We start from the raw sequence: 18,724 nt of genomic DNA on the forward strand, positions 1-18,724 counted from the left end.
ACTTATTCCACCAAGCTTTATAACGCTCTGTTATATGTTTGCACAGTACTGTTGCAATAACAATGAGAGTCCCAGTTTCACTTATACCTTTCGCAAATTTCATTAGAGCGTACGAAAAAAATGTCGACGTTAATGCGATTACGATTAAAGCAATGTATAATACACACTGCACTGTCCGTCTTGAAACATGCCTACATGAAGGCTGTATGCGGCCGGGCCCCTGTCTCGCACTTGGCACTTGATAGGCTGCTCTATCTAGTGGCCCTGCTGCCACGTGCGCGCATAGCACGTGTGGCAGTGTATGAATATATAGCGAGGCAAGATTGCCTGACTATATATGATGCAGGTTCGATATCACCCAGCATTGGACAACTGTTAATGTTTTTTGCTATTAAAGAGGGGCAATAACCTCGGGCACATACCTAGTGGCCCAAATTGGCGTCAAAAAGGTTCGATAATAATGCGGCTCGCACATAGTGGAAGATACCCTATAACCTACGTTAGGCCCAACCATTTATTTGGAACCATGTTCCCTCGGCGATTTGGCATTGATAACCAAATTATCCTCAGAATTTGCCGATATGTCGATGATTACCGTACTGTTCTTAACGTACCTACTGTATGATACGCTGACAACTATAGCAATGGTTCTGTCAACCTTTCTGAAAGCCTTGTTTCTTTTCTTGGCATTCATTTTTCATTGAAAATGCCTGAAATAACAGAATTTACTTCAAGAATGACATGATGCCTTTCGGGCCAATCAGCACGTGTGCTGAACGTACTAAGCGCGCTCTAAGAAAGCTCTGCTGCCGTATGACAGTATTCGTTGAGAATTGTTCAAAATAGAGATGATGTCCGCCTTTTCGTGCACAGCGCTAGCAGAGAACAACCAAGCAGGACGTCCTGCGCTCTTTTGACACCCACCTCAGCCGCTTTCGCAGTTAAGGGAAGAGATTCACCTTTGTTTTCTGTGTGAGCTGAAGCACAGTAAGCCCGTCATCGTGGCGTGACAGCTATGGCATTGCGCTGCTAAGACCGAGGGCGCCAAATTGCGGCGGCCGCCTCTCGATGAGGGTGAAATGCACAAGACACCCGTGTATCGCGCATTTGGTGCACGTTAAAGAACCCCAGGGGTCAAAATTAATCTGGAGTACCTGACTACAAACGTGCCTCACAATGGAAATCTGATAAAGGTATGAGAATTATGTTAGTGACGTCAGAAATTCATTGCGTTGCGGTAAATAGCTGCCTCGACGTCTTAATGCGCACTCTGATAAACTGTTATGTACTCCTGAGATGAGACAATTTCTGCTATACATGAGTGCTCACTGTTTTATTTAAATTAATCGCGCCATTAAAACGCGAGCAAACTATTGACGATGTTAGTCTTCTACAGTACATGTTTTGAAAGTGCTATTCCTTGCTATATCGGCCAAATCTTGACTATCAGCTGTCTGAATATTTCGCTCTAGAAGTCTACATGTCTCAATTATGCCTTTTACTACCTCGAGTCACAATAAGAATAATATTTTCTTAGTCAATTGAACCAAGCGAAACATTCCTAATTATAATGTGCGAACTTAAAATCTCGACTAATCTTTGTAGGAGATCCAGTATATTTAACACCACGGCGGTGTAATTTAAGTTCTGTGACAAAATTTGTCAAGAGATATTGTGTCTAAGCATATAAAAGAAATGAACCTGTATGCGGTTTAATATAAACCAAACAATATACCTATTTCCCTGCAGCGTTCTCCACGTTTGGAACATTTTGCAGTAACACAAGCAGCGCCGCAATTATAAGTCAGCCACCAAGCAGTTGGAGTTATTGGCTGACTGTGCAAGCGACGGCAGAAATGTGAGCATAGGCCTTTTTTCTTTCTATGTAGAAATAAAAATTATTTTGGCACAATCAGCCGAGCAGGACGTTCTCAGAAGACACTGGTGCGCATTCACCTACGCAATGAAGTGTATGTGCGCTATCAGAAACCAATAATTTTCAGGCTACTGTCAATCAAAGTACGCATAAGTTAATGTGATTCTTGTTAAAATACAGAAAGACAAATCACAATCTCGGTAACTTCCATTTTCCTTTGGAACAACAGGGCAATTGTCGATGTCACACAGGCTGACACTAACAGGTGCTTTTTTAAGACAATAAGACTGTATTATAGAGAATATACTCTGTATAACTAAATGTGGTAAAATTGCTGTAGTACTGCTTTTTCACTTCAGGATATTAGACCGCCAGGTGAATCGAGGCACATAGTCAAACTGGTGACGAACACTCAAAGTCGGCGTGAATAACACCTGTTTTTTTTTTTTTAGTTAACAGAACTTTTACAGGCATTGTATAAAACGTTTACGAAGGTTGATCACTACCCTGAAAGAATCAAAGGGGCCAACAATTTCATATTTCGGGGAAATGAGGCCTTAATGTGGCAGACTTGTAGGCAAGGTTTGAAGCGTGTAGGTAATATGTATGGCACTAGGTGAGTATTTAGTGTATATCTGTTGCTCTTAATTTTCATTTGGTATACGAGGAGTTTTTGCTTAGTCTTCTATGTGAAATGTGTGGAGCATACTGTTTATTTATTATTCCACAAAACTTGCGTCAGAACCCATCTCACAATTGCTGGAGACGATAATACGTAAGCATTCAACCAAAACAACACAACGCACTGCCGCCGTCGAAACGAATTATACATTAAGCTGTACTACAGTGAGACTCCTCTTTGGCGCTTGCCTCTGAACATTCGGCGCCATCGAGCGCCGCCACCAGGAAGCCTGCGCTTGGCCTGCAAAATGCATGATGCGCCGCTGCGTGCAAATGCTGAGTAACGTGGCATCCGACAGTCGGGCTCCGCTTTTGCACTTCTTTCTGAACACGCTGCGCTCTCTAGTGGCACTGTCAAAAAGTCCGTGCGTGGCCTCCGAGACGAGAAGCGTAGCGCACCAGTGCTTGCTAACACTACGAATTCGTCCCTCGCTTGCTGCAATCTCAGTGGCGCATACTCAGAGACCCAGATTGGAGAAAGGTTCATCGAAGAGCGCCACATACCTAATGTATGCATGGCGCAGCTCGCTAGAGCCTTGGCGACATCTACATCTGCAAACGTTGGCATGTAAGGCGTTCATTTGAAAAGTAGCACATATCCAATGCATTTATGATGCAGCCTGATAATTTGTCGGGTTGTTGTCTTTGACAAACTCTTGTGACTTGCCTTCGATTCCATTCAGTGCCGGCTAAATTTTAGAGATATTTTTCGTCATTGTAGACTGGTACATTCGCAGAGTCACATACCTAGTTGCCCAAGCTGGCGTCAAACATGTTCATTGAAGTGCAGCGCACCGCTACTGGCACATACCGAGCGACCTAAGTTGGCATCAAAGAAGTTCATTAGAGACCAGAACAGACATAGTGGCGGATACACCTTGCTCCAATTCGGCGTCAAAATGTTTCTGCGAACGGTGCTCCTTACCCAGCGTGGCACCTACAATGGCTCTTGTCGACGTGAATTATGTTTGTTAAAGAGTGGCACTTATGTACACATTGACACATACTCAGTGACTCAAATTGGTTTGTTGGTTGGTTTTGAGCCCGTATCCTCAGCGGATTAGTCCAATGCGCTACCCGATCTACTACGGATAAGCTAGTGACTCGGGCAGGCGAGAATAGGTTAGAAGCAAACCTAGATACAAGCATAGACAGTTACACCCAAACATAGCTGCCGAGACTGCGTAATGCAGTCCTAAGTTTGCTGACAAAAAAGAAAGACAAAAAGGGAGAAAGGAGAGGAAGGTTAGCCGGTGTATGTACCGGCTGGCTACCCTGTGCTGGCTGAAAGCAATAAAAAAAGAGAAAGTGAATTGTGAAAAATTCACATAATGATGCGATGCTACGCGCTACAACATTCAGAGACGGTCGCACAATTCACATACCCTTAGAAACTTAAAAACTTTTAAAAAACCCTTAACGGCACTCAAGCCGTTAAGGGCTTGAGTGCTGGAACCCGTCTGGACCAGTGTCTTAGAACATTTCCTACTATGAAGGGGCGATAGTCCAGTTTTTCCAGCGCAGTCGCGAGCACTTCTTTACACGTTGTAACAGGGATAGTCACAGATGGGGTGCTCGATCGTATCCTCGCAGCAGCAGGTGTCGCAAAAAGGCCTGTCGGCCACTCCAGCGGAAGGAACAGGCGTTCCCGAATGCAACGCCCAGCCACAGGTGGCACTGAAGTGTTCCTTCCGCTCGTGGTGACCCTGGGGGAAGACGGAGCTGTAGACGTGGATCCAATCTATGATTGCGTGCGTTCGGGAACTTACTGGTGTTCCAGAGAGTCTCTGTAAGCTTGCGTGCGAGGAATAAGTTGTATCCTAAGTATTATGTGTGACGGAAGTCTGGCGTTTCTCGCTTAAATCGAAGCGTCCCTGATGATTGCTTATTACTCGTGCTTTCTTATTTTCATACATTAGACAAGGCTCCTTATTGGTTTCACCGGTGTCTTCCTTGAATCGTAGACAGCGCTTTCTTTTATTTGGTGAATATAAGGGAAACAGTATGAATAACATCAAAGCAATTTCAAACTCTCAGCGTCTTGCGGCCATTCAAATATATACGTGTTCAAGTGCTCCGCAGTGGTTAGTATGCTTCACGAGGGGGACAAAACTTATCCCGCCGCCCACGGATCAATACAAATGCCACTAATAAGAAATTTGGCAGAAATCGTGCAATGTTATGACCAATCTTTTGTAGGAAATTCATTTGCCTGTGCACCTAAACCGCTTTCGTAAAATTTTACTTATGAAGTGCTTCATAGCGGTAGTTGGCCATTTCATGATATCTTTCCCAATCTCATGAGAAATCCAGAGAAAACACGGGGAATGCGGGATATGGAAATTCAAGACGATGAGCGAAACGAGAACAAGGTGAAAGCGGGAGCCAACGTTTCGACAAGTGGACTTGTCTTCTTCAAGGCGACGTATGCTTTCCTCGCCACAGGATATACAGGTGGGGTTCTTCTAAAGGGGAGAGGGTGTAAGGCGGGTGGGTGCGGCAACGAGGGAAGGTGTGTTAGCGTTGTTAGCGCTAACACACCTTCTCTCGTTGTCGCACCTACTCGCCTTACACCCTCTCCCCTTTAGAAGAACGCCACCTATATTTACTGTGGCGAGGAAAGCATGCGTCGCCTTGAAGAAAAGTCAACTTGTCTAAACGTTGGCTCCTGCTTTCATCTTGTTCTCATTTTGCTCATCGTCGCCAACCTCGTCAGGAAACTCTACGTCACTCCATGCTTATATTTAGCGGCAGTGGGGCTAATGCCAATTTCAATGTCTGACAAAAGTTTAACGTCGCTGGCCTAGTTAAAACAGTTGCAAATTACAACTATCCTTTGTTATTTGCTTGTCTTTAGGTGTTATACGAGGTTCGTAGTTGGTTCTTCTGCTGTCCCGAGTTGACTAATGGGGCCACCTACTTTATATTCGTTCAATACCATGAACCGTACACGAAGTAACGTGTAGGCGTACTTGAACATGTAATAATTACGCCCTTTGCAGAGTGTCACACATTCCAACGATGCGAAACGTTGTATGCATGCATTACGACAGCGCACATTTTATCCTGATTTCTTTAGCAAAATGCAAACACCCCCGAGAGGAAAGTAACCGAAAGTTGTGGTAGCTATATTGCTTATGTTCTCGCGAATTAAGATGAGTGGCGATTAATCGCTACCCTAATGTGAGAATCATTCCTTCGAAAGTACTCGAAAGCAACCAATGCGGGCAAGATTTCAAAGGGGCTGGTCATATGAGGGCAACAGTGAGTATTTAAGGCATGCGGGCCACTGACAATTTTTTAACTACTCTAACGAAACAGATTCGCTCGAAAGAGGATTGTGAGTCACCAAGGTCCCACAAGTCCGTTTTGATGTTTTTAATGTAAGGTCGCAAATAACTGAAGCCCCCATGCATTTCTCATAATTTCAGGGTGCATATACAGACAGTGTTCTTATCCTCAAATTATTTATCAATGATACATCCTGTGAACTAATCGGCTGCCACTTTTAAATTGCACTGTATGTAATAAAGTATGAAATTTAAATCTTAGTAGACCAAGTTTTAAAAAGATTTTCAGAAGCATTTAACTTCCTTGTAGAAACCTTGTATAAATTTTAGAGCAAGCCAACTGAAGCAGTACAATATGGCTGATGTCACAGGCGGTCATAAAAAAAATGTGTTCAGTCAAAAAAAAACATCTACTTATTCAAGTTTATATTTTCACAACATACGAATGTAACCTGAAGAGTAATAAAATTTCGACAACTCTCATTTATTGTGCTTATTTGATTCTTGTTCTTCACCAAATCTGATATCATTTCACTTCTTTTCCAGGTTTGGTACAAGAAACTTTGCAAAGTTCAAGGTGGAAGACATAGAAGAAATGAACAAGACTTTCTTGTATGAACAATTATTTTTTTATTTTCACGCCCAAATTTACACTTCGAACCTTAGGAGTCCTGTTTGCAACTCTAAACATATTCATTCAGCTACAGTTGCTTTTTAACTACAATGAAGATAAAAAAATGAGAGTGACTATCATAGTGGTAAAACCACGTTTCTGGCGCGACACATATTAAGTTTCTATTTTCCTCGGTAGAGGGTAGCAATCCCGACATTTTTATAGTTAACCTTCATGCCTTTCTTTACTCTTTCTTTCTGAAGCGGAAGAAATTGTGGGTATTGATCAGAAGAACTTATCTGACCAAACGACAACTAGATTCTCTTTCCAGATGGAGGAAGAGCCGTGTCAATGCTCGGCCGTTGGCGGGCTCTCCTAGTTTTAAATTTCCATGATTTCACGGCCTCGGCCGTCATCAGCCCTGCCACCGTCTGGTAAGAAGTACAAAAAAAAACAGGAAAGCACCATAAGCACCTGCGAATGATGTTGTCCGCTCTGTCCCTGCTTTGTTCTTGGCTGCTCTCCTTGGAAGCCGAGCTGGAATGCTCAATCTAGGAGCAATGTTTTACACAACTAAGATATATATTGCTACGGAACAGCCGCCACAGTGTGGCTGCACTGAGGAGAAAGAAGACGACGTGGCCACCGCTTGATATAGCGTCGCCATCATTGCCACCGTTTGTCTACGTGTAAATATATTGTAAATAGACTCGTACATCACCTACACGTAATATTAATTTGGTGGAGGTGGACGTTCCCCGTACCCGTCATGGAGCTTCGCAGCGGTCGCACCGGCGACAGTGCAACTTCGGCTCCGGCTGGCGGCACTTCATCTACGCAACCATCTCCGCCTGCAGCCCCGACCTACGTCGCCATTTCCCCACCTCGGGATCCTGGTGTTTTCAACGGAGTCGGCAGTCCTGATGTTGATGACTGGCTCCGCTTATACGAACGTGTCAGCACCAGTCACAGGTGGGATTCGACTATTATGCTCGCGAACGTTCTTTTCTACCTCGACGGAGCTCCACTTGCATGGTTCCAGACTCACGAAGAGGAGATCTCGAGCTGGGATCTCTTCAAAGAGAAGCTCCGCGGCCTTTTTTGGCAATCCCTTCGGTCGTCAAGTCAATGCCAAGGAAGCCCTAGCCACACGTGTACAGACGTCGACCGAGTCCTACGTGTCCTACATTCTCGACGTGTTGGCCCTTTGTGCCAAGGCTGACCCGACCATGTCTGAGGACGATAAGGTAAATCACGTCCTCAAAGGGATTGCTGACGTCGCCTTCAATTTACTGGTGTTTACCAACGTCACCAGCATCGATACGATCCTCAAGGAGTGCCGCCGTCTTGAGCATGCTAAAAGCCGCCGGGTATCCCAGCCCATCACGCGACTTCCCAACACAGCTGCTACGTCATCCTGTGACGACCTCTTCCACCAGCCGTCGCGATGTGACAACTTGACCCGCATCATTCGTCGTGAGGTCGAAGCGGCACAACCGGCGGCCCCTTCATTTCCGTCACCTGATCATTATCCGGTGACAATCTCCTTGATCCAGGCCATCGTCCGTCAAGAGTTATCCAACGTCGGCCTGCACTCCATTCGTTCCGCATGCTCGGAACCTCTCTCTCCACGCACGGCCCCACCACGCCCTTCTTACTCTTATGAACAGCGCAACCCCTCCGAATGGCGAACCGTGGACAACAAGCCGATCTGTTTTAACTGCCGACGCATTGGACATGTCGCTTGCCACTGCCGCAGCCGCTGGACATCCCCGACACGCTATTCTCCTAATTACCACCCTCGCCCCTCTAGTGCGTCCTTTTCCTTCGCCCCTTCTATGCCCACCCCATCATCTGACCCTGCGACGCTTTTCACACGACCCCGCTACTCCCGCTCGCCTTCTCCCTCCCGTCGTCAATCTCGCTCGCCCCCGTCTCGCCGTGCTCCTTCTCCGACCTACTCGCCGCACCCCAGACCGGAAAACTAGATAGCGCAGCTTCTGGAGGTGAAGCTGCAAAGACGACATTGGCTCAAAATCCTCGCTTCACCTTACCGACGAACAAGAATCTTTTGGACGTTCTCGTCGACAATGTTCCTGTGTGCGCGTTGATTGACACCGGGGCGCATGTGTCCCTTATGAGTGCTGCTCTTCGCCGTCGGCTCAAGAAAGTTCTGACGCCTGCCCCGAACCGATTTGTACAAGTCTCCGACGGAGGGACTGTCGTTATTGTTGGCATGTGCTCTGCCCAACTGACCATTGCTGAGAGACACACCGTCGTTCTCTTCACAGTCATCGATTGCCCTCACGAACTCATTCTCGGTCTGGATTTTCTTGCCCATCATTCTGCCCTCATTGACTGTTCGGCCGGCTCACTTCGCCTTGACTTGCCTCTTCTTGCCGACCCTGTGGACCCGCCTCCCAGCCATCTGAGCTGCATAGATTTTATTCGCCTACCACCTCACTCTATGACACACGTAGACTTGTTGTCCTCACCAGCTGTACCTGACGGCAATTACGTGGCCGCACGAATTCCGGCCGTTATGCTTACACATGGTGTTATCGTGCCGCACACTGTGCTGAAAATTACTGGCAACCGCACCTGCCTTCCACTCGTCAATTTCGCGCTAACCGCGCAAGTTCTGCCTCAGGGGATCTCTTTGGCTATAATTCACGCTTTGCAGGATGATGAGGTCGAGCCATTCACAGTGGAAGATCGTTACAGCTCAGCCCATACTGTGACGTCGTCGCACAGTACTGACGTCGACATTAAGAAGATGGTCTCCTCTGACCTTACACCTGCTCAAGCTGCAACCCTTTGCCGCGTTCTTGGAGGCTATCGCGACATTTTCGACTTTGACAATCGACCATTAGGTCAAACGTCCGTCGTAACCCATCGCATAAACACTGGCGATGCGAACCCTATTCACCGACGCCCATATCGTGTTTCTGCGTCAGAACGAGCTGTTATCCAACAGGAAGTCAAAAAGATGCTTGCAAAGGACATTATCGAGCCTTCCTGTAGTCCCTGGGCTTCTCCCGTCGTACTTGTCAAAAAGAAGGATGGAACGTGGCGTTTTTGTGTAGATTATCGCCACCTGAACAAGATCACAAAAAAGGACGTCTACCCTTTGCCACGTATTGATGACGCTATAGACTGCCTGTACGGTGCAACTTATTTTTCTTCTATCGACTTACGGTCCGGATACTGACAGATATCCGTCGACGATATGGATGGAGAGAAGACTGCATTTGTTACCCCCTGACGGCCTTTATCAGTTCAAGGTGATGCATTTCGGTCTCTGTAACGCGCCCGCCACCTAACGAATGATGGACTCTTTGCTTCAGGGATTCAAGTGGTCCACCTGTTTGTGCTATCTGGGCGACGTCATCGTTTATTCACCCACATTTGACACGCATCTAGACCGCCTTTCAGCGATTCTTGACGTGTTCCGCCGCACCGGTCTCCAGTTGAACTCGTCAAAATGTCACTTCGCTCGCCGCCAAATCACTGTCCTTGGATACCTCGTGGACGCCAGAGGCGTGCGACCTGACCCGGACAAAATTCACGCCGTTACGAACTTTCCTGTTCCGAAGTCTACCAAGGACGTTCGTAGTTTCGTAGGGCTGTGCTCATATTTCCGATGCTTTGTGAAGGATTTTGCGACCATCGCCCGTCCCCTTACCGGCCTCTTGAAGAAAGACGCCCTATTTTCTTGGGGACCTGACCATGCCGCATCTTTTTCGCAGCTCACTACTCTCCTTACCACGCCTCCAATTCTGGCCCATTTTGACCCATCTGCTTCAACGGAAGTTCGAACTGATGCCAGTGGTCACGGCATAGGAGCAGTATTAGAACAACACCAGCGTGGACATGATCGCGTTATAGCCTATGCCAGCCGACTTCTATCACCCGCCGAGCGCAATTATTCAATCACAGAGCGCGAGTGCCTCGCTCTTGTGTGGGCTGTTGCCAAGTTTCGTCCATACTTGTACGGACGCCCCTTCTGTGTCATCACTGATCACCACGCGCTCTGCTGGCTATCCTCGCTGAAGGACCCCACGGGACGACTCGCTCGCTGGGTGTTACGCCTGCAAGAATATACCTTCTCCGCGGTATACAAGACGGGACGCTTGCACCAGGATGCCGATTGTTTGTCCCGCTACCCCGTCGACGACCCGGCTGATGTGGACACCATCGCTTGCATTTTCTCTGTGTCCCAGTTGCTCGAAATCGGCAATGAGCGACGCCGCAATCCTTCATTACGAGCCCTCATCGACCATCTGGAGTCAACGCCTGGCGACGCCTCTCTCCGGATGTTTCTCCTTAAGGACGGGACACTATATCGCCGCAATCTCGATCCACACGGCCATGACCTTCTGCTCGTAATTCCATCACACCTGCGTTCAACTGTCCCCCAACAACTTCACGACGCTCCCGTGGCTGGACACTTAGGCGTCTCGCGCACATGCGACCGTGTACGCCGTCGATTCTTTTGCCGGGTCTCGACCGCTCCGTGCGGCGCTACGTTGCCGCTTGTGAGCCCTGTCAGCGCCGGAAGAAGCCCTCCACACCTCCAGCTGGATGTCTTCAGCCGATCGACATCCCACCGGAACCCTTTTTCCGTGTTGGTCTAGACCTTCTTGGACCGTTTCCTCTCTCGGGCTCCGGAAATAAATGGGTCGCCGTCGCTACTGATTATGCTACGCGGTACGCAATCACCAGAGCCCTCCCGACAAGTTGTGCTACTGACGTTGCTGACTTTCTGCTCTATGACATCATTTTAGTGCACGGTGCCCCGCGCCAATTACTCACTGACTGTGGCCGCAGCTTTCTGTCGGCCGTGGTCGAGGACATCCTCCGCTCCTGCTCGACTAAGCACAAGTTCAGCACGTCCTACCACCCACACACCAACGGCCTCATGGAACGCCTCCACCGGACCATCACCGACATGCTATCCAAGTACGTCGCGACCGACCACCACGACTGGGATCTTCACTTACCATATGTGACGTTCGCGTATAATTCATCGCGTCACGACACCGCCGGCTATTCACCATTCTATCTCCTATATGGCCAAGAACCCGCGTTGCCCTTGGACACTTTGTTGCCCTCGGCCACACGTTCAACCACTGAATACGCCCGCGATGCCATCGCACACGCCGACCACGCGCGCCAGCTCGCCCGCACCCGTCTCGAGGCCTCGCAGGAGCATCAGAGACGCCTCTATGATTGCCACCATCGCGACGTATGATTTACTCCGGGCTCTCTGGTGTGTCTCTGGTCCCCCATTCGACGTGTGGGCCTTTCCGAAAAGCTGCTGTCGCGCTACACTGGCCCATACCGTGTGGTGCGACAAGTGACCGATGTCACGTATGAAGTCATCCCCGCCAACCTCTCAGCGTCATCGTCGGCTGCAAGTGACATCGTTCACGTGGCGAGACTAAAGCCATATCACACACCTTTCGCCGCGGATGTGTAGATTAAGCACCGGGACGGCGCTTCTACTGCCGGGGGTGATGCTACGGAACAGCCGCCACAGTGTGGCTGCACTGAGGAGAAAGAAGACGACGTGGCCACCGCTTGATATAGCGTCGCCATCATTGCCACCGTTTGTCTACGTGTAAATATATTGTAAATAGACTCGTACATCAGCTACACGTAACAATATGTTTCCCCTACGTAGAGCTATCCAGAGTGTACATTATCCCGCTACCCAGAGACATGACAATACCGGCTGGTTGGAGCCTAATTTATATTATGGAAACCTCTGACCCAGAACTTGTAAGCATTCACTATGAGCGGGGTTTCTCGTCTGCTTCTACACCGAAGTTTCATGGAAGTTCAGCGTATTCGTCGAGCGTAATTGTAGCAACGGTTCGTTTTGTATGTGGAAATGGCTGTCTTTCAACCGATGCAAGCTCAGCGAGATATTTTAAAATATACGAGCCCAACGTTTATGTTGATGCACTTGGGTAGCGTCCTTCGGGAAATTCGCAGACGAGCTATGAGGCAATACAGAAAGAGAAAGTCGATTATAAACTTCCTAACTGTGAAGCGCCTGAAATAAAATGAAACAAATAAACAAGCAAAAGAATTTTAGATGCGAAAGCTACAGCCAGAGAAGTAGACAAGCTTATGTAAATATCTTCACGTTCGCAAAAAACGTTCTCCTGTGTGGAGAAATTGCAAGGCTTACGCAAATGTTCCACGTGAACGTATACATTTGTGTTGAATCTTTTGCCGTTAAGTGAACATTCGATAATATATCGAAGTATAATTGTTGCCAATTTTTGGCAAGATCATTAAAAGGGTCTAGTTAGGCGGTAAGCAGAATGTCTCTAATGCTATACCGTCGGCCCTATAGTCATGGCTGGATTGCTACGTACAAGCGCTTTTCCCCAAATCCTCCCCGTTTAACGCTTTTTCTTGAAGTGCAAGAAGCAAATGATGTGGAGTCATTCCAGGTGAATGAGAGTCAGCAGGGTCTGACGTGCGCGTTTTTTATTGTGGACTAAGGAATGTGAACATTTTTCTTCGATCTCACAAAGCATTACAGTTGATGTGGAGTCTCGGGAGGGGGATTTGATTGTTTTCCTGTTTTCATGCGTAGTATTGCCAAATAAATCAGAGTTATGGCACCAGGCGCAGTTATGACAGTTATATCACAGGGCACCAGGCGTGACATGATTTCCGCTACGTTACAATGCGAAATCAGCAGTATCGGCAGAAAAACTCAGTGCCCTTCCACTCTGGGAAGAAGGACGACCAGCGAAGCTGTGTATACGGGCCCCTTAAAGCGAACTGCACCTCCGCCGCGCGTAGTCCCAGCATTGCACTGTCTCTGAGATCAGCCCTCGTATGCGGAGTGCTTAAAGCCTGCTTCACTTCCGCTGCACGTCGGCCCAGCAATGCATTATTTTTAGGATCGGCTCACGTATAAAGAGTGTTGCGGCTTAGAGTGGCGCTAGGGCAAAGAATCCAGCAAGCCAATGGACTTCTACGTCAGCTTGTAGAAAATGAACGAGAAATGGTTTATTAACTTGCACGGCTCCTGTTACGGAAGCCCACTTCATGCAGGAGCAAGGTAAACGTCTGAGTTCATATCAGGACCCTGTGTCTTCACTCTCGAAAAGCATCCGCTTTTAATCCCGTCATCTGCCCTAGGCGAACTGACCAGGGAGTCTGATGGTTGTCCAGCCGCAAATCGCACTCCTCGACTTCTTGGTGATACCACGACCGTACTCGCAATAACCCGCAGTCACTCCGCCTCCGAAGAGACTGGTTTCGAATATGTGGCAAAAAGCAAACTGCTAGTCCTAGGTCGTATTCGTTGCTCCACTCCTTTTTATCCTTCACTCAGGCTGCCAGGTAAAGGGTGGGTTGAGGGCCTTTCGTAGGAACCGTCAAGAGTTAGTGTCCATGCTGCGTTGACCTCTGCATAGGCGCTGATAAATAGGTGGTGGTTTGACTCGTGGTAAACGTCCAAAAAATTGTGTCGCCCAAATTCTTGTCGTTGTGCCCCTCCTTTTCATCATTCCCTCAGGCTTCCAGGTAAAGGGTGGGGGGGGGGGGCTTTTCACGGCACCCGTCAAGAGTCGGTGTCCATGCTGCGTTTACGTCTGGATTGATGATAGTTTGACTCGTGGCAAACATCCAATTCACGCCTTTGTTGTGTTGAGAGGTCACAAGAGTGTGAAGTACCACATAGAAGTTTCAAAACCTATCCATCACATGGAACATGGGTCCGTCCACACGTTTATCACTTCTCAGCTCCATACATGCACAGCCGACTGTTAAGTTACAATCGCATGCTACAGCAGCCCCAACTTCGTTACCGCCATGCGGTTTGTCAGGGCGGGCTAGACGTACATTCTGGATTAGCTGGTAGGCCCATCGTTCTTGCAACCATCCTAGCGTTGTTATTGAAGTGACGCGACTTTCCCGCTAGAACCAAAATATTTAAGCTTCGCCACGTTGGTTTTGTATTGCTTAACAAATGTAGCGCGTCTGTTTGTGGCGGTATATACAAAACAAGGCAGCACTTACAATACTGTTATTAACCGGTAATTTGTTCATTAACCAGTTTTGTGAAATAGGTCTCAGATCCGAAGAGTTATTGTAGAAATGCAACTGGAACTGCCGTTCTGTTGCACATTCAATGGAGCGCCATTTGCAAGAGACAGGAGCGCGGCACATGACTGCCCTGTGAGCACTGCCTGTAGAGGTTGCCTTGGAGATCAAGACCTTCCTGCCGGCTAGCTACACGAGCAGTTGACAAAATTTTGCAGATAAAATTTCGCAGTGTTGAAGTAGACAAAAGAAAATAGTTAAAAAACACCTCAAAAAGACTTTGATATCGCCTATTCCGGCCTAAAATATCGCTATTTAACAATTGAAGGTGCATTTTCGGAAGCAGATCTTAGTATTTCTTCACAAATCAGAAATCAGTGTTTGTACTGCAAATGCTAAACCAAATTTGAATTGACAAAGTGTATAGGTTTTAATGTGTTTTCAGCCAATGTATGCAACACCGCTAAGGTAATGGCATCCCTCACTTCATCAACAACGATATAGTGTGATTTTAAGCAGCTATTTTTACAAGTAAAGTGTTTAAAAGAAATCTATATTTTGGTATTTACAGCGGCTTCTACAGTTCTCATACATTTTTTTTTTACATTGCAGGCACTGTCATGCTAAAGAAATAAGCCAGAGTTCCAAAGAAGATTAACATCCCATTTCAGTTATAACAAAACAAAAACCACCTCTTACGAGCAAAAAAAAATTACCAATAAATAATGTGAAAATTGCTCCTTGTAAACATATTATTAAAACTTTGTTTCCTCATTTCTTATAGCTGGGAGGAAATATTTCCGTCATCACGAACTTTACGCTAAAATTCTCGTACTTCGTTCACTGTTCAAAGGAGCCTTTTGACACTTTTTTTAAACAGGAATATCTGGTGTGACCAACTGCATCGCCTACCACTTGTCTTTGATTGACATATTTAGTCATGACTTTCTCAGCACTAATTCCACTGCTTCCAAGGAGGAAAGGACACGATGGTTTCGCGTCAAAGCATTGACGTCAACGCGTTAACGGTAAAGTATTGACGTCAATAATATAGGAGCAGAAGGATGTTTTCCACCACCGAGCTTAAACTGCACCAAGAGGTTTGCGACAAAATGAGTACACTTCTCATTTTGTACTATATTTAAGCTAGACAAATCTCCTTACCAATGCCTTTTGGCCTGTTTAAATACGTCAAATTTCCTTGCAAGCGTTTGCTAGAGTACATTGACACTATATTTCTTCTAACAAATCTTCTGAACTAAATGCCTATTCATCCAGCTGCATTCGTATTCTTCACTGGTTCTCATATTTTACAGTGGAGGAGCTCGACCTTCTCCGCAAGCAGCGGCAAGCAGAGGCAATACCATACACATTTACGCTCTAATACTAAATACTCGGCACAAAATTACTCAGTACAGTGCTGAGTATACTATTTCCAGATGCATCTGAGAAGAGTAATAAAATATACTTAAAGAGAACTACCGTTATATTTAGGATACTCTCAAAATAAAAGGTATAAGACAGAAACAAACAATATTAACATATTATCAGCGCTTTCTTTCCTAAGAAGATCGAATAACCAAAATATAAAAATTTTCGTCCCACGAAGAAATCGGTACTTTTAAACAGCCATCCCTCGTTTTGATTAAAGCGCCGCCCTATACGGAAATTCACTCCAAAGAACAGCAGCGTTATGCTTAAAGAACGCAATATTGGAAGAGTGCTGCATTACCGCTGCAGCATCTTCGTCGCTGCTGTCGCATTAAAATTCAGAGGGTATTTTTTTACAGCTACACATTCCGTGTAATCTACTATCGATTTGTGGTAGAAATATCTGTCAAGTTGTGCAAAACCTTGTTCCCCCTTTTCTCGCAATACGCAGAAAATAGGTTACCGAGCAAACCTTGCTGCCTGCTAAAACACATTCATACCAACACAGTCGGGCGCGTCCTGGGGAAAATAAATCAATCCGCATGCCTGCTTTTCGTGCGATCATTTGTGACAGCCTTTGAAACATTGGTGCAAGATGGCTTTACATGTACAAGGACAGGGAATTTCTCCAATGATAACTAATCAACTCCAGTTCAAGTTTTTGAATCGTGCCTTATATACAGAGTATAAATGACCGCCAAAAAGCGCCTTGTTGCGCCATTTATGTTCAGTAGCAACCTAAAAAGAGATAAGCCGTGAGCAACTCCTCCAAATAACAGAAGCTTAATTTGGCTTTATTGGACGCGCCGGCCGTTCACAGAAGCGTCCACATGCCGTGGGAAACTTTTGCAGACATTCTAGGTTAACCCGCTGCTATCGACAGGAAAAGAGCTTGTTGCAGCACCCATCAGCCGTAGTCCCGCAACAGAGAATACGCGAGTGTAGAAAGTTACTTAGAAAAGTAACTTTAAACAGCGCCAAAAAACACACGCACAAGGAAGAGCACAGGACCAGCGCTAACCGCCAACATCTCTATTGAAGCCCGCACGAATATATACTATTCGCCAGGGCTTGAAAGTGATAAAGGAAGAAAGGGTAGGCGAGACATCCTCAATGTAGTCCTGCTGCGTTTGCGTGACAAACGTAAAACCATACAGATGTAAAATACAAAATATGGACGCAATCGAAACTGATTAACTTCTACGGAACTTAAGTTTCTTATCGAAAGGAGCAATAGAAGGGGCGCGTATGAGATAGCTCCTAACTCACAAATTGACAAGGCCTCGAAGATTTCCCTGGCCATCTGATGGATGTACCTTCTCAGCACACGTGTGTCTTCAAGGCGGGGTAAGCAGCCACACTTTGCACAATAACCAGCTAGATTACTACCAGTCTTAATATTGACACAGTGCGCTTACTCACGTAAACGTCCCTTATCTTGTTTGCCCTATGTAAGTGCAGACGCCAGAGGTAGGAATGTCATAAAATACATTCGTATTGCAATCTGCGGGCTTGGCGGTATGTCGCTTACTACACAGTCCCGGCGCTTGCAGGCTATCGTTGACTTTTTAAAGAACCTTCCCAACTTGGTAGGAGCGGTAAACACCGCCTTAATAGCAGCCGGGCTCGCGGCTTCCTCGATGCAGTGGCACACAGAGTGCACATACGGGATCACAGCACTCTTGGTTATGTCTTTTACCACTTCGCGTGGTTTCGTGGGGGAATGACCTCCATGCAATAAGACTTCCGTCAAGGATGACAGATAGCTACAGAAGCACCCCTTCTATAGCTGTCTACAATAAGGAACTTCAGTTAAATTGAAGTTCATCAGATTCGGTTGTGTCCATATTGTGTATTTTACATCTGTAGAGTTTTACGTTTGTGACGCCGGCACAGCGACTCGCGTTTCCTTTCTTGCTTTCTCTCTTTCAGTCTATTGAGAATAGTATACATTTGTGAGGGCTTCAATAAAGATGTTTTTGGCAGTCAGCGCTGGCCGTGTGCTCTCTTGTCTGTGTGTTATTGGCGATGCTTAAAATGAAGTAAAAAGTGCAAGTTTTCAAGTGCAACAGGGACAGATGATCCAACAAATTCATCTGGTGCCAATACTACCCGAGTCCCCGGGGAGAAGAAAACGAGCGCAGGATATATTTGAGCTAGATGTTCTTGAAACAGGATACCAAGATCCGCGACATTTATTATGGCATTATGGGGATGTTTGTAACAATAACGAGTGGCTATTCGATGAACTTCCGAAAAAGCGGCGTCACCTTGGCGTTGATGCCAGTTCTGAATCTAGAGATTCGATCTGCAGTTTTCTGAATTAAAAGCCAACAAATTGGGGCAAACAGAAACACCGTTCCTTGATGGATTCATATATACACATGCCAAGCTAGGAGAGAACAACCTTAAGAATCGTTCTACGCGGCACATGGCATAGCCTGAACTCTTATTCGCAGTTATAGCCTTGATAACCCTGGTACTCTCTGTCAGTTTCCTAAAGCAGATCAAATTGAAAGTCCCAGAGACAATAGCCTAATGTGGTGTCTGAAAAACTTATAAGTGTAACCAGAACTAGAAAGTCGTCCTTGCAGACAAGAATTTCTCTTGGAAAGATATGACATGAATGACAGAATAGAAATACAGTCACGTGTACGACCAACCGAATGTGCAGGGAGCCTAAATGACGATTTCAGTTCTTAAATTGCTACCCGAATAACCTTGGCGGCACTTTTCGTGTTCCGATTGCATGTGAACCGC

At 46.5% G+C, this 18,724-nt stretch overlaps 1 protein-coding gene across 1 annotated transcript in view; it reads left to right on the forward strand.

Moving 5' to 3' along the window:
* The window catches only part of LOC126544527 (uncharacterized), a 48,287-nt gene extending 32,854 nt beyond the window's left edge, over positions 1-15,433 (forward strand). The window contains exons 6-8 of the mRNA XM_055077682.1: positions 1,750-1,858; positions 6,394-6,459; positions 15,146-15,433. Coding sequence (XP_054933657.1) covers positions 1,750-1,858; positions 6,394-6,459; positions 15,146-15,191 — 221 coding nt within the window. The 3' untranslated portion in view covers positions 15,192-15,433. The remainder of the gene's footprint in view (positions 1-1,749; positions 1,859-6,393; positions 6,460-15,145) is intronic.
* The last annotated feature ends 3,291 nt before the right edge of the window (positions 15,434-18,724 follow it).

This window comes from Dermacentor andersoni, chromosome 10, assembly GCF_023375885.2.
Source record: "Dermacentor andersoni chromosome 10, qqDerAnde1_hic_scaffold, whole genome shotgun sequence".
Lineage (NCBI taxonomy): Eukaryota > Metazoa > Arthropoda > Arachnida > Ixodida > Ixodidae > Dermacentor > Dermacentor andersoni.